At 31.2% G+C, this 14,894-nt stretch overlaps 2 protein-coding genes across 2 annotated transcripts; one reads left to right on the forward strand and one right to left on the reverse strand.

Moving 5' to 3' along the window:
- The first annotated feature begins 4,161 nt into the window (after positions 1 to 4,161).
- Positions 4,162 to 8,419, forward strand: LOC120253389. The gene is made up of 3 exons (XM_039261733.1): positions 4,162 to 4,516; positions 5,831 to 5,854; positions 7,950 to 8,419. Exons 1-3 carry the CDS (start codon positions 4,321 to 4,323, stop codon positions 8,249 to 8,251), a joined length of 522 nt encoding a protein of 173 aa, XP_039117667.1. The 5' UTR covers positions 4,162 to 4,320; the 3' UTR covers positions 8,252 to 8,419.
- Positions 8,420 to 8,959: 540 nt separating this feature from the next.
- On the reverse strand, positions 8,960 to 13,279 carry LOC120256415 (alpha/beta hydrolase domain-containing protein 17B-like). Its single transcript, XM_039264101.1, has 5 exons — positions 12,795 to 13,279; positions 10,629 to 10,665; positions 9,753 to 9,989; positions 9,598 to 9,645; positions 8,960 to 9,421 (listed from the first exon to the last, which is right to left on the reverse strand). The coding sequence occupies exons 1-5, from the start codon at positions 13,097 to 13,099 to the stop codon at positions 9,161 to 9,163; spliced, it is 888 nt and encodes a 295-aa protein (XP_039120035.1). The 5' UTR covers positions 13,100 to 13,279; the 3' UTR covers positions 8,960 to 9,160.
- Positions 13,280 to 14,894: the final 1,615 nt, after the last annotated feature.

The following is a 14,894-nucleotide window of genomic DNA, read 5'->3' on the forward strand; positions in this document are numbered from 1 at the left end:
CTGCTAATTTTTCATTCCTCCATTCTCGTAATTCTGCCCATCTTGCTTCCATTTCTTCGTATGTGTTTGGTTTTTAGCCAAAAGAATGTTAAGGTTTGTTTGAGTATGTGGGTGTATTTATAGAGGTAAAATAAGAATTTAAAATTTTAAAAAAATTAATTAAAAAATTAATTAAGAGTCATTGTCACATCTTAACGGTTAAATTTTAAAAATATTAAAAAATATTAAAGTTGATCCAACGGCTCAATTCATAAGAAAAAATTTATTCATGGGGCCCACTTGTTGAGCACTCAACGACCATTGAGCACTCATACTGGGAATCCCTTTTCTTTGAACGCTCATTGAGTGTCAGAAAGCATCCATTAAAGATGTTCTAATGAACTCTTTGTCTATTGGCACCAAATCCCTTGTATAAAATGTTCCTCTTTGTTAAAAAGAAAAAAGTTTGAAACCTAGTACAAACAGGACAAAAAGGTGCAAATATGTTAAAGGATTAACTTCGCCATGGGTATGTTACTCACACTAGCATGTGGCTTATTGATATTCCGTTAAAAAGAAAATTTGATAGAGGAGGAGAATTTATTAATTGGGATGATTTTATAATTTTACAAAGTATATATATATATTTTTAGGAGCTTTACATGTATACCCTTGTAAGAAAAAAACTTTAATATAAATGATTTTATAATTTTCCATTAAAAGTATATTAGACAGTTACTGGTTAACCCAATGATCATCATCTGCAGAGATGGGCAAAGGCGCAAGGTCAAAACCTAGCACATGAGTGCTTGTTGTACAATAACAATATTGTAGAAGCATTGGCATGAAAATATATTAGCTATGTTTGGTTCCTGAAAATGTTTTAGGTGTGCACAGCAAAAATTTCACTAGTGCACCTCATATCAATTTTTTGATAATCCTATGATAGGTGTTTGCCGTTATTTTTATTTTATTTTATTTTATTTTTTGTATTATGAATTGCCGCTTGTCCTCTTTGTCAAATATATATTATATATATACTAGTATAATTCCCTCGCTTCGCTTTGGAGGTTTTACAATTTTGATAGTCATCAAATATGAGTATTTGTGTGAAATAAATATTGATATAATTTTTATTTATAATATAGCAAAAACATATAGTGTTTACTTTATCGAGTTCTGAAAGCAATCCCCATGGGAAGATTTTCATCATCATAGCCCATGCCCATCAAAACTTATCCATTCAAAACAATTGTAGTTAGATATATATTGTGTGTACCACTATGCAATTTGGAATTATGTAGCATACATGTAGATATCATAGCTGCATAACATTTGCATTAAATTTGCATTAAATGAGCACGTGTAACCCTATTTGACTTGAGTCCTTCATAAAAGATGTTAAGCAGATCATACTATGAACATTCCAACAATGAGTAATACTAGGTAAAAAATTATATTTAAGTTTTTTTAATTGTGATTAAATAAATATAAAGGGATAAACTAAGTGATGCTAAGCATAGTTTTCATTTTTCTTTTTTTATAATCACTTACATCAAAATCTATTATAACAAAAGTTGAACTAATAATTTGTGTGTAATTCAAATAAAAAAATCTCAAAGTGTTACGATTCCAAATTTCACTACTTTATGTAGAATGCTTTCAACCAATTATATTTTTTTTTGTGTGCACATTCATGGTTGAAATACAAATTAGTACAAAACTCAGTTATTATGCTTTTAAATTTGACAAGATAGATTAAAAAATATTTGGTACAATACTTAGTTTTTCATTATCTATAAATTTATCCAAATAAGAACATATCAAACATATGTGATGTTTGCAACAAAAGAAACACAATCCAACAACGAAAGAAATGAGCAATTAAATTATAAAATGTAGGAAAATAATGAAAAACTAACTAGTAACATTATAAACACAGGGGAGCATAAAATTCTTATACAAAAAACAAAGTTATGTCTAGAAAGAGAATTGTATGAATTGTATTAAAAGAGAAACCAACTTTAAAATTTGTTATTCATCTTCATTAAAATTTGGCTAAAATAAACACATTTATCATTTAATGTCTTTTATTTTAGTCTCTTCATTTTTTCTAGAACAACCTATCCATCTTCCCATAAACCTAACCTGTATGATTTAATATATATGAAACTATTAGTATACCATTTTCACTAGTTTTTTATTAAAACAATTATTCACCAAAATGTATATCATGCTAAATTTGTTCAGATGATGAGTAAAAACATATGAAGAATATCGGATTAACTATTAAAATTTAGATTATTTTGCATATGTACTACTATAAAAGCACACAATTTGTTATCTTCTTCTATAAATGTGCAATGTTACTGTTTTTCACACATACCTCTTGAAACTCCCAAATATAATGTAATGATTTTCACTTGCAAAAAATTATCAGTTTTCATCAAAGATTTTATTAAATATATGTTAAATCAATTTAATGCCCTTAACCAAATTAATAGCATTAAATTTTTTCTAATAACAATAATTAATTTACAATATGAGATTTTATAAATAATATAGATTGATTGGAATTCGTTATATTCATTTAATTATAATTATAGAGTTTTACAAAGACAACTAAATTATAAAATGCTCTTTCACGGGGGTTTTTAAATATTATATATTCCTCTTGATTTTTTTTTTCAATTTCTCATATTTAATGTAATACAAAATAATTTTAAAATAATTAAGAAATATTTCAGCTTTCTATAACTATAGGTTTGCATTGTAACAGCTTATTAAATATTTAATGGTTAAACAATCTACTCTTAACAAAATTAATAGCATAAAATATTTCCTATTAATAATAATTAAATTACAACGTGCACTTTTTGAAATAATATCTTTTGATCAAAATTTGTTTTACTCAGTTAAATTATAGTTTTAAAGTTATTCAAATGGGGAAATTATAAAATGCTTTGTTTTTTTTAAATATTTTCTATTGGTCTTGTATTGGTTTTTTTATTTTATTTCCCATATTAAATGTAATATCAAATAAATATTTTTAAATATTTTTTAAACAAAAAATTTTTAAAAAAAATTGGAAAGATTTCACTTTTCATAGAATATCAAATTTCATTGAAAGGTTTCTTTTTAATATAAAATCAATTTAATGCTTTTTTTAACAAAATTAATACCATTATATTTTTTTATTAACAACATCACAAAACAAATGAATAGGATTAAACATCTCCCATTACTAATATCACATTTAATACAAACAAAATCTCAAAAAAATAATTTTAAACTACTCCCTCCGTCATAAACCCATGTTCTTTTTTATCTGTCATTTTTTAATATAAAGAAGCATTTATTATTTTTTTTCCAAAGTTACCCTAACACTCTATTTAATTTTTTTCTTGAAATTTAATATGAGTGAGAAATGTGAAGATATAAATTAGGGATAATTTTGGAAAAATAACTATTTTTTTATTAAATTATGTGAAATAACCAACTTTCTTGGTATGTAAGATTCGGTTATTCATGATAGATACAAAAGGAACGGAGGGAGTATTTTAAATGTTTGTATAGATGAGTGTGATGGACTAGAAACACGGAAATAAAGAGTGAGAGCTTTCACATCTTTTCCTCTTTAATTTGGTTATTGTGTTCATTTTCTTTATTAATTTTATAATATTTAATAAAAGGACGAGAGATATGTGATGGGCAAATTATTTCAGTGAGTATTTAAGTTTGGGCTTATATCAGTTTGAGCACTAACTTTCAATTATATCAAAATGAATACTAAATTTTAATTTCATGGGTAATTGGGGATTTCTGGTGATGTGGATGCTGGAAAGCTTGCGTGATGCCCTGGGTCCACATAACCGACTCGACAACTAATCTACTTAACAAATTGATAGAAGAGGGTCGACATGTACATGGATTTAGGGCATTCACGTAAGTTTTTTTGGCGTCTGCATCACCAAGGGTTGAGTTGGTGAGTCGGTGATGAGGACTCAGAGTATTCACATAAGCTTTTATGTATTCACATCACTAAAAACTCACCGAAGATCTTTAAATACCTTGCCAGAGAAATAAAATTAAATTTGATGTTTATTTTAATACAAATAGAAAATTAGTATTCAAACTGGTATAAACTATAAAGCCAAACTTAAGTACACATGTGAAGAATTTGAACCGATCTGTGAGACAAAGCATGGTGTGAAGAGAGAGACAGAGAGGGTGCAGCCAACGAGCTCAAAGAAAAGGAAAAAAAGGTGCCATTTTTATAATAGAAATCTCAAAGAACACCGAGTGAGAGAGCTCTCTACAAGAAGAGGAGAGAAGAAGACGATGTCGAGCTCGTCTCGGCGTTCCGGGGCCTGCGTGCGCTGCTGCCTCGTGCTCTGCGCCGTCGCCTCAGCCCTCTGCGTCTCTGCTCCCGCCCTCTACTGGCGCTTCAACAAGACCCTCGCCTCCTCGAAATCATCCTGCCCTCCTTGCGTCTGTGACTGTCCCCCTCCCCTGTCCCTCCACAACATCGCCCCCGGTGAGCCGGATCCTTCTCTTCTTTTTTGTACCTCTGTTTCGCCTCTTTGATTCACGCCCTTACTGATTTACGCCGTTCTTGTAGCTGTGAATTTAGGGTTCTTTTTTTCCGATATTTCTCGAATTTTGCCGCTTGCTTTCGATTCGCATGTTGTGATTTTAGATCTAGTCGCATTTGATGCTATTTGGAGAGTTTGTGTTCGATCCTTGTTGAATTTTAAAATTAGGCAAGAAAGCTGTGATCTTTTGAGTAACGATAGCTTGAGATGATGGTGGTGATGCTTGTTGATGTGATTTTTTATCTTTATATGGATCCCAATCCAGGATTTTCAGAATTGCAATTGCTCTGAATTGTTTCCTTTTTTTGAATTTGATTTTTATTTACTGGAATTGCTTTTCTAGATCCTTGTGCTTGGGTTAGTGTTGAATAGTTTTGATTATGTTTTACCAGGTCTTGCCTAAACTAATAGAGAATGTGTGTTTTGATCATCACTGAATAGCATGATAGGGTCAGTGAGAGAACCACAGCAAAATACATATTCATGGCATCAAAGCTCTTTTCAAAGTACGAATAGTATATTCTTCGATAATTTAGATGCACGGGAAAACCATTCTTCGGTTGACCTTATAGCGGTGTGGTGACTAACTAATGGGATGTTCAGTACCATGGTGGTGGCAATAGAGGAACCTATGTTTTAATGTGAACTTACATTTCTCACTATGGCAATTTTTTCTTATTATATTTTTAATTTTAATTTTATTTTTTGGTGAAGTGGAAGTAGGTTAGAAGACGCAGGCCTTATGCTGTTCAAATGCTTTTAGGAATGAGTATGTTTCATTGGAGATGTTTATTTTTTTAGGCTTAATATGAGATATTGAAAAATATGACTCTTAATGGCCAGCCAAAACCTACCAGTTCATCATCTATGTAGTCAAGAAGTTGTGCTTTGGTCAAAATCTAATTTTCTATAGCCTTGCGGATACCTATTATGGTCTTCTGATTTTGTACTTTACTTTTGCAATGTCTTTGTGGCCAATTAGATGCCATAGGATTTCACCTTTTTAAATGGAACTCCTTGCTCATATCTTTTCATTCCGAGGTTCACAGTATTCTCATTTCTGTTTTTACACCATTCTCTGAATACTACTTGATGTTGTCATGTCACCTACTACAAAGTAAAACATGCATGGCATGGCGGTTTCTTTATCCAGACATAATACTTTCATCTGTATATTTTGTCTTAAATTCCAGATTCTTTTGATCAATTTATTTTTTTTAATTAATATTAACTTTATTTGCAATTTTCTTTTGCAGGATTAGTCAACCTTTCTGTTTCAGGTCTGTGCTTTGTACTCATCCTGATGAATACTACTCTTTGTTTGAATAAGTTGAAAGATTTTCTTTAGATGAAAAGCTTGTCTTATTATTGAATAAATTAGATGCATAGATCCCCACCACGGTTTTGGCACCTTGTGCATTTTGCATTGCATTTGGTATAGAGTAGAAAGTGTCTACGTTAAAAATTCTTCTATGAGCCTCTACACATTATTTTCTTCCTAAGACCCTGTCACAGATTAGTGGACAAGGATAACTGAGATATAACTCTATCAGGTTTAATCATTAGAGGTTTTGGATATACTGCCAGAATCATAGTTGTCATCAAACATTTAAGAACTTTTAGCATGGACAATATTGTGGGGTACATTTGTGTCATGAGGAGGGACATCTGTGTATAGTTTCCTATCCTATCTTGTTTTCTCATCTCCAACATGCACCTCACATTTGTGAGAAATCAATGCCTGAATACAACTTCCTTGATGTAATGACAAGTAAATTAACATCCCTAAAGGCTATTTGTCCGAGGTACAACCGTACAACTATATTATAGGATGCCTACCATCTGTGTCCTATGTTGATCAAAATTCTCCAAATAATTGGGGACTATTAGGGACTCTAGTCTTATATATACTATTGTCACAAATTAATTTTACTCATTATTCTTGTTGCCTATTATTTTGAATTCAATTGCTATTTTAGCTTTTGTTTGATGTGAGTAAAATTTTATCACAATCATACTATGATCTTTTCTGCTATGAAATATTTTCGTTTTCCTAACCTAGCCATAAGGGGACAAGGGAAACTAATTGGCCCCTTGCATTGTTGTTTCCTGCTAGAGAGCTAAAAATAACTTATGATTGACAATGTCCTTGATAGTGGTAATTTAGAATGTGGGGGTGAAAGCCTACGTAAGTGGTGAACTCTTCAAAAAAATATTGCTATAACACCTATGCAACTATTTATGAGGAAAAAGAATGATTGGGAGGAATCATCTTCCACTCTGTTTTGTTGTTCAACAATGATGATTGCAATGTTAAGGGTCAATCTTGAAACTGGAATTACTGAACATATCTCGCTCAAACCTTTTATTGGCATCTTCTGGCTTCCTAATTGTGTCATACAAAAGGCCCAAAATCTTGGAGAGACTATTTAAATGTGAAACCAGAAATGATCTTGTGTCTGTTAATTGTCTTCAGCTTCTCTTGATTTGCCATCTTATTTGTGTGTTGCTTCCTCCAGTGGACCAGTAGAATTAAAACTGAATGTGTACTAAATTGTTGCCAAGGTTTTGTTGACGATACTTTCTAGAGCCAAAAATCATTTCTGATAGCTTGATAGGACAATCTGACAAAAAAATTGAAATGGTTGAAAAGAAAGGATTGGATATAAAGCAGCTGGTAAACAGGAGATCCAGTAATTATGGTTAAGTGCTGTTGACTAGGATTATTTTTTATGGGATGTGAAATTCCATAGAACAAGTATGTATGGTCAGTAGGTTTGTGTTGTTTCCTATCTGTTTTGGATTTTATAATATGTGGAATTTCGCAAAAGACACTTCTCACATTTTGTCTGCTTGTTTGTCCTCATCTTGACTTGATCAGCCACTTGTGTTATCAAGCAAGTCTTATGTTGTATCTATTTTAAGTTCTTTTGCCTGATCAGATGGATTTAATTTGTTGGTCAAAGAATTAGCTATCGATTATGGGTGAGAATTTGTAACCATCTCTGAAGTTCTGTGAGAAATTAAAGAATACACTGAGATGAAATCAAACTTTCCAGTTTGAGAAAAATTGAGGTGATAAGAAAGATAGATTGTGTCTTCGAAGAATTTATGTATAGAAAGTTTAAGGCATCATCAATCTGATTACTTCAAGTTTATGTTGTTGGTGTTGGATGGTTACAAGAATAATAATTTGAAGGTACATGACTTCAATTCGAATGACTTTAGATTGTATATTATGTCAAGTAATAATGGTTCAGAATCATAACTGAAGAATCCTGGCATGTGTGAGCATTGTTATCACTTTATGCTCGGTTTAATTGTTATGCTGAAATTTTTTTACATGCAATGTTGATATTGTTTCTACATAAACAGATTGTGGGAAACATGATCCTGAGCTCAACCAGGAAATGGAAAAGCAGTTTGTGGATTTGGTCACTGAGGAACTAAAATTACAAGAGGCCGTTGCAGAGGAACATTCACATCACATGAATGCCACACTTGTCGAAGCGAAAAGATTAGCTTCTCAGTACCAGATCGAGGCCGAGAAATGCAATGTTGCCACAGAGACTTGTGAGGGGGCCCGAGAAAGATCGGAGGCATTGCTGACGAAGGAGAAGAAGATCACTGCTCTATGGGAACGGCGGGCGCGCCAACTAGGCTGGCAAGGAGTGTAGAAAATAGGTGCACATCGTGCTTGCTTGTCTACAATTGACTGAAAAACTAAATTATTCTATTAGAAATGCATACATCCTTGGATAAATGTCTTCTTTCCTCACTTTGCAATTTGTAAATCTTCATGCTGAATTTTCTGTTACTACCAAAAAATTGGCACTTCTTTTTTCTTTCGAGAAATGTGGGCAAGTCACAGGTATGAACATTATGAACATTAAATATTTGATTTGGCAGAGAAATGAAATGTTAATTCTTCAATTGTTATGAGTGGTTCTATTGCAAATTATTGTTGTTTATTATATTAAGCATTTTATTATCAGAAAAAAAAATGATTTTAGTTAAAAGGAATTTGGCCAGGTTCCAAGCATCCTGTGATGATGAGATTATTGTATAAAGTTTTTAAATTTTAGTTTAAAATATCAAAAATTTCAAGAGATGGAAAGTTAATCAAAATTGAAGGAATGGGTTGCAAATAAAATCCTCTAAAAAGTAAATTAAGAGGAGGATTATTGTGTGAAATTATAAAGTGAAAAACATCCAAACAAAGGTGTGTATTTGTGAATGGTTTTATTTTTGTTTATTTTAGTATTGGAAGAATAATACCCTGAAAGTTCAGAATTAATTTCAAGAAACAATGTCAAAGAGCATGCTAGTTGGAACCAACTCTAAATCTAATTCAGGCTATTATGAATTTATATAAAGATTCACTATACAACCATTGTCTCTATTCTTTTTGTTTCACTAAATATCAGATGAAAATTTTTGTTTCATGATATCTCTACTTCTTAATATCACATGAATTTTGTTTTTTCTTTTTTTTTTTCTGTCTTATTATGTCCAAAGTAAAATTCCAACTTAATTTTCTATTAAAAATAATAGAAAAATACAACCATTTTGATCAAAGGAATCAGTCATCTCTTTCCAAATCTCAAGCATTTGTTGTGCTTTACTTCAGTTATAGTTGAAGTTGGTGGATTGTTCTGCTTCCTTGACTTCACCAGTGAGAGTTTTTCCATCGAAACGATGAACTTTCGAAGATGCTTTATGTATTCAGGATATGTCTCTAAGTTGCAATGACCTCCACCTTTGATCCATAACGGATCGTATTTTTCATTCGATAGTTCCCATAGACGCTTTCCGTGTGAAAAATCGACTATATCGTCTGCAGTTCCCTGCAGATATAATCATTTGACAAGTATTTTTATAAGTTCAGAAGATAACTGATTACATGATCATCAACTCAAATTGGTACAAAGAATTATATAGACATTTTCTGCTAGCATACCACCAAAACACATTTTAAAATTTTCGCAAAATAGGAAACATAAACGAAGAAAATAGAACTCACATGAATAACAAGGACGTGGCAGTTGACTTGTCGTATCTTGTCTATGTTCTGCGAAAAATCGATATTGTCAAAATACATCAATAATTTAACAGTACAAACATTCAAGGGAAAAAAAAAGAAAGAAAAATACGGCGCAATTATTAAACAACACTTACTTTGAAGATATCAAACCAAAATGTCATCTTCACCGGATACAAGACTCGTATGCCCGAGAGAATTGCACTATGAAGAACGACGCCTCTGAGTTTCTGCAAACGAGCCGCTAAGTGTAGTGTCGGTCCACTGCCAACAGATTGGCCATACAAAATCAAGTCCTCCTGTTTTATGCCGTACTCCCTCTTCAAGCAATCATACACAGCTTCTATGTCGTAGTATGTGTTGAATTCAGATGGCTTCAAGATACAAGAATGAAAAAAATACTCTAGTTAGATGTTGTATTAAGAAATAGTTTATGTGGGTAGAGAAGAAGTTTACATGGATCACAGAAAAAAGTTAAGATGCCTGCGATTGAAACAATTCCCTGACATTTTATTGCAAAAATATACTAAATTTATCAAAACAATGAGTTTGCCGGTAGACTAGACAGTTCCAACAGGTAGTGACATTTATATGAAAATGAGAGTTATATTTTAATAGCAGAGTACTTCATAACAAATTTATCTAATACAGTTTAATCTTTCTTCACACAAGTATTGTAGTGCTAGATATGATTTTTAAACAAGTGATGACTACAAATGTATCTTGTGAGTAAGAAGCCTGCGATTGAAACAATTCCCGACATTTTATTGCAAAAATATACAAAATTTATCAAATCAATGAGGTTGCCGATAGACTAGACAGTTCCAACAGGTAGAGACATTTATATGAAAATGAGAGTTATATTTTAATAGCAGAGTACTTCATAACAATTTTATCTAATACGGTTTAATCTTTCGTGACACAAGTATTATAGTGCTAGATATGATTTCTAAACAAGTGATGATGGCTACAAATGTATCTTGTGAGTAAGATAATCACAAAGAGATGTTTACCTTCCCAGTTGAGGCTCCATAACCTGAATAGTCATAACTGCAAAAGAGTTTTAAAAGTTATATATCAATTTTGAGATACACAAGAACTCAATTATTGCTATTTTTTTTCGGAAATTGAGCATCAAGAAATTAATAGGATCATGACATGATCTACGTGTCATGACTTGGACCCAGACACAAAAATAAATAAGAAAAAAAGGAACAACATGATGTTACATACAGACCAAACATGACATCAAAGCGAAGTCAGCTAACAAGGAAAACAAAGTATGTGTTTCATAAAAGGAAATCCCTTTGACAGAATAGGAACAAGAAAACTAGCAAGAACAAAGCAACCAAAACAATAGACAATAAGCATGACAGTGAAGAAAAAAGTTGATAAAAATAAAAATAAAAGTATTAAGTTTGTACAAAGAAAATCCACTAAACCAAACAGAAATAAGAAAACTAGCAAGCACAGCAAGCACATGACAAGATTTAGTATTCACACCACTGCCCCACTCAAAACAAACAACACAAAGTTTACAAAACCAAACATGATGTAGAAGCAAAAGCTTTCCTTTTAAAAATAACAAGATTCCATAATGAACAGAAAAAAACATAAACAATCAATTGACCAACCAAAAACAAGGTAAGGATAAGACAAGCTGCAATTTTACCAACTAGAGCAATTTGTCAACTAACCACAAGTCCATAACAGGTGCTTAGTAATTACATCATAAATTTATTTGCAAAATGGTCCTTTTTCGGTACTGATTGCTCCACAGTAGTTAGCTAAACTCAGTATCTAAGATGCCAAACAAAACTAAGAAGCCAGCCTGGAAAAACACATAAGCTTGCGTGCAATTGAATATAATACTCAAAGCACTAAGTATTGGTTTCCCCTGAATTAACTAGAAGTCTGCCATCAAGGAAGAACTCTGTACTCGCACATGAAGCATAAAAAAAGAGGAAAAAACTTGGTGGGTGGTGAATAGAAAAAAGGAGAATGTCAAAATATGCAAATAAATTAATAAAGATTAAATTTTGTAGTTTTCAATGGAGACATTAATCTAACAATACTTTACATAAACCCAATCATAATTATGCAACATCCTAATTATCTGAATCTACAAAAAGTGTCTAGAAGACAAAAACAACCAACATAGAAATCAAAGAGTGGGCTAATACAAAACTGATAGAAACCAATACTCAACAAAATTATTGATTAAGTTCTTAAAAAAGAAACATCAAGGTTCATCCTATTTGCAAAATACTCTTCATCAATTATGCACATAAATCAGATTAGACAACAATCAACTAACACCTACTCTGCAGACAAAACACCATATGCTAAATCCAAAGCTACCATACCAGAACTATGGAATCAATTTTAATAAAAAGGTTGGTACAAAAAAAAAAGAATAACCATAACAAGGACAACTAAGCCATAATTCTGAAAAACATGCTGTTTAGGCGCACTAACATTTTAGAAAAATATATATATATATATATATAAATGATCAATCACACCAAATCTCCAACAACCCTTCATTCTGTTCAACTTGAGAACATCTAAACAAGATCCAAATGAAATAAGAGCACCGAAGGAGAAAAGGACACAACATGTAAGACAAATAAGAAAATCACACAAAATGTAACTTTTCAGTTTTTTATTTCCGTCTCTCATCCAAAAAAATTACATCAAGTCCAAAGAAAACCAGGCTCAATAATGGAAAAACAGAAGAAAAAAAACAGCAAAATTATATATAAAAAAAGGAGCACCAAATCCACCAATAAAGCATCAAACTTTAAGCTTTAAAAACACGATTTTTCTTCTTCTTCTTTTTGTTTTTTATTTATTGTCCTCCCAAAAGCTGGATTAAGAATAGAAATTTCAACATGAGAAACACAACCATGTGATAGAACTTCTCATTTCCATACTCTAATCACATTGAAACTTGAAATTCTATAAAATCAAAACCACAAAAAATTTAAAAAAAAAAAACAATTTTTTTTCACAAAAATCTTAAAGCGTTCCAGAAAAAGAATATCTCAAATAGATACACATGAAAATCCCAAACAAACAGAAGACCCAAAACCAAAAATAAAAAATAAAAAATAAATCCAGAAAACCCATTAAAAAGAAGAAGAAGAAGAAGAGAAACAAACTAAAATCGAACGAACCTCATAATGTTAACGCGGAGGTGAGCTCTAAGCTCGAGAAAGAGATCAAGCATCTGGCCAAGATCAGCAGCGTTACCATGGGAGTACAAGAGGGTGAACCGCGCGGAAGGATGCCGCCAAAACGTAGCAACAACCCGATTCCCAGCACGCGTCTCCACAAGATGCACGTCAACGTTTCTATCAACCCCAAGCCCAGACAAGCAAAGCCGGCCATCCTCCCCACCCTCTCTAAACACCTCATAAGTCGGCGGTTCAGGCGGGAAGAAGGCGAAACGGGCAGCCACCGAGGAGGTGACGTTCCCCATCACCGGCGGCGATGTCGGTCGTGGTCTCCGGCACCGTGGGGTGGTCTAGATCCCATGCATGATAGGTGTTTGTTGAAATGACGGAGATAAGAGATTTAATTAAGGAAAATTGGATCCGTTTGGAACGGCACAAGCACCAACAGCACAGGACATAAGAAAGAGAGAGAGAGAGAGGGATGGATATCTTTCACTTCTTTTAATGTGTGTTCTTTATTTAGCTCTTTTAAAAATAAAATTTTTATTTATTTATTTAAAATTTTAAAATAAAAAAATAAAAACGAGATGGAGATTATCGGATTATTATCTATGGTCTATTGATATCAGATTCCCGTGCATACCTCTGATTCTAGTGTATATCTCTGGCTATTAATCTTAAATAATGAGGACTTGTCATTTAGTGTCATTAAAAAAAATGGATGAATATTTATTATTGATGGGGTGAAAGGATAAATTGGGATAATTTTTTATAAAAAAATAGATGGTTTATTAGGAGTTTTGCATGAGGTACTCCCTGTAAAAATTTTAGTATAGATTATTTTAATATTTTCACTAGGGTTTTTTATTTTTTATTTTATATATATTTATAAATTATAGGTATGTTTTGATGTGAAGTTATTATCTTAATACATATGTTCTCTTATTTTATATGAGTTGAGGTTTAAATTTATTTTTTCGATAGGATATAAATATTTTACCAAAAGATTCAATATCAATAAATCAAGAGATCGTTGATCACTGGAGTATATTTGGAAATATATAAATTAAATGAAAAACTTTATATGTTATGTATATGTATATTTGATGAAAGGGAAAGAGAGGGTGAGAGAGCTTTCACTTCTTTTAATGTGTTCTTTATTTGGGTTTATTTCCTTTAAATTTCATGGAGATTTATAGAAAGAATAACTATATTTGAATAATAGTAACCCTTGAATTTTGAGATAAATTTGGTTTTTGTTCTATTTTAAGCTTATTTAGTCATAGATTTCTCTTGTCCTTTTTTTCCATATGTGGTAATGTAAAACCAAATCACAAGCTCCTTTTTAACTATAATTATATCATAAAATATTGAAAAAAAAAATTTGGGAAATTTTATTTTCTAACTAAAAAATAAAATTTCTCATTATTTATTTTTATGAAATTTTTTAAAAAAAAAACTAAATGGAAAAAAAAGACATATGTTACTTAGGTTGGCATAAACCATAGATTTGTCTTTAGTTCAGTGAATGTATTCCTTCAGATCAATCTCCTTTGTATACATTCTATTGTTTTCTCATGATCCCTAACTTGGGATTTTGACTAAAAATAAAAACCACATCATTTAAAAAAAATAATAATTAATTAGTTAATCACAATGATTGACCATGCTTGGATTACCCCACTATTTTTGTTTTTATTATCATATTTATGATCTTAATATTAATATCAATAAACACTAACTAATTTAAAAAATTATAAATATTGAGTAGATATAAATATGATATGTAAATATAAATTTCGAAGATAACTGTTTTTAACATTTTAAATTTAATTAAGAAAAATATTTTTTTTTCATACTAAAGACACTGAATTTGATCATGTAATCAGAGACATAGCTGTAAAGAAGTTTTTTTGAAGAGCCTGACTCTACTAATGAGAACTGAAGTGTTACTAGACTAAGAGTCATTTTGGTGTAAATAATTTTATTTAAAAAATTATTTTTTTTTAAAAAAATATTTAAATATGGGATTAAAATAAATCTGACAAACCAGATTCCAGAATAAGATATATATATATATATCTGAATTAAAATTTTATT

This window comes from Dioscorea cayenensis, chromosome 3 (assembly GCF_009730915.1).
Source record: "Dioscorea cayenensis subsp. rotundata cultivar TDr96_F1 chromosome 3, TDr96_F1_v2_PseudoChromosome.rev07_lg8_w22 25.fasta, whole genome shotgun sequence".
NCBI lineage: Eukaryota > Viridiplantae > Streptophyta > Magnoliopsida > Dioscoreales > Dioscoreaceae > Dioscorea > Dioscorea cayenensis.

Coding starts and splice junctions, on each gene's coding strand:
- LOC120253389 (XM_039261733.1), top strand. CDS start 4,321: ATGTCGAGCTCGTCTCGGCGTTCCGGGGCCTGCGTGCGCTGCTGCCTC. Junction 4,517..5,830: donor CCTCCACAACATCGCCCCCG/GTGAGCCGGATC, acceptor TTTCTTTTGCAG/GATTAGTCAACCTTTCTGTT. Junction 5,855..7,949: donor AGTCAACCTTTCTGTTTCAG/GTCTGTGCTTTG, acceptor CTACATAAACAG/ATTGTGGGAAACATGATCCT.
- LOC120256415 (XM_039264101.1), bottom strand. CDS start 13,099: ATGGGGAACGTCACCTCCTCGGTGGCTGCCCGTTTCGCCTTCTTCCCG. Junction 9,990..10,628: donor ATGGAGCCTCAACTGGGAAG/GTAAACATCTCT, acceptor TGTATCTTGAAG/CCATCTGAATTCAACACATA. Junction 9,646..9,752: donor TTTGGTTTGATATCTTCAAA/GTAAGTGTTGTT, acceptor GATTTTTCGCAG/AACATAGACAAGATACGACA.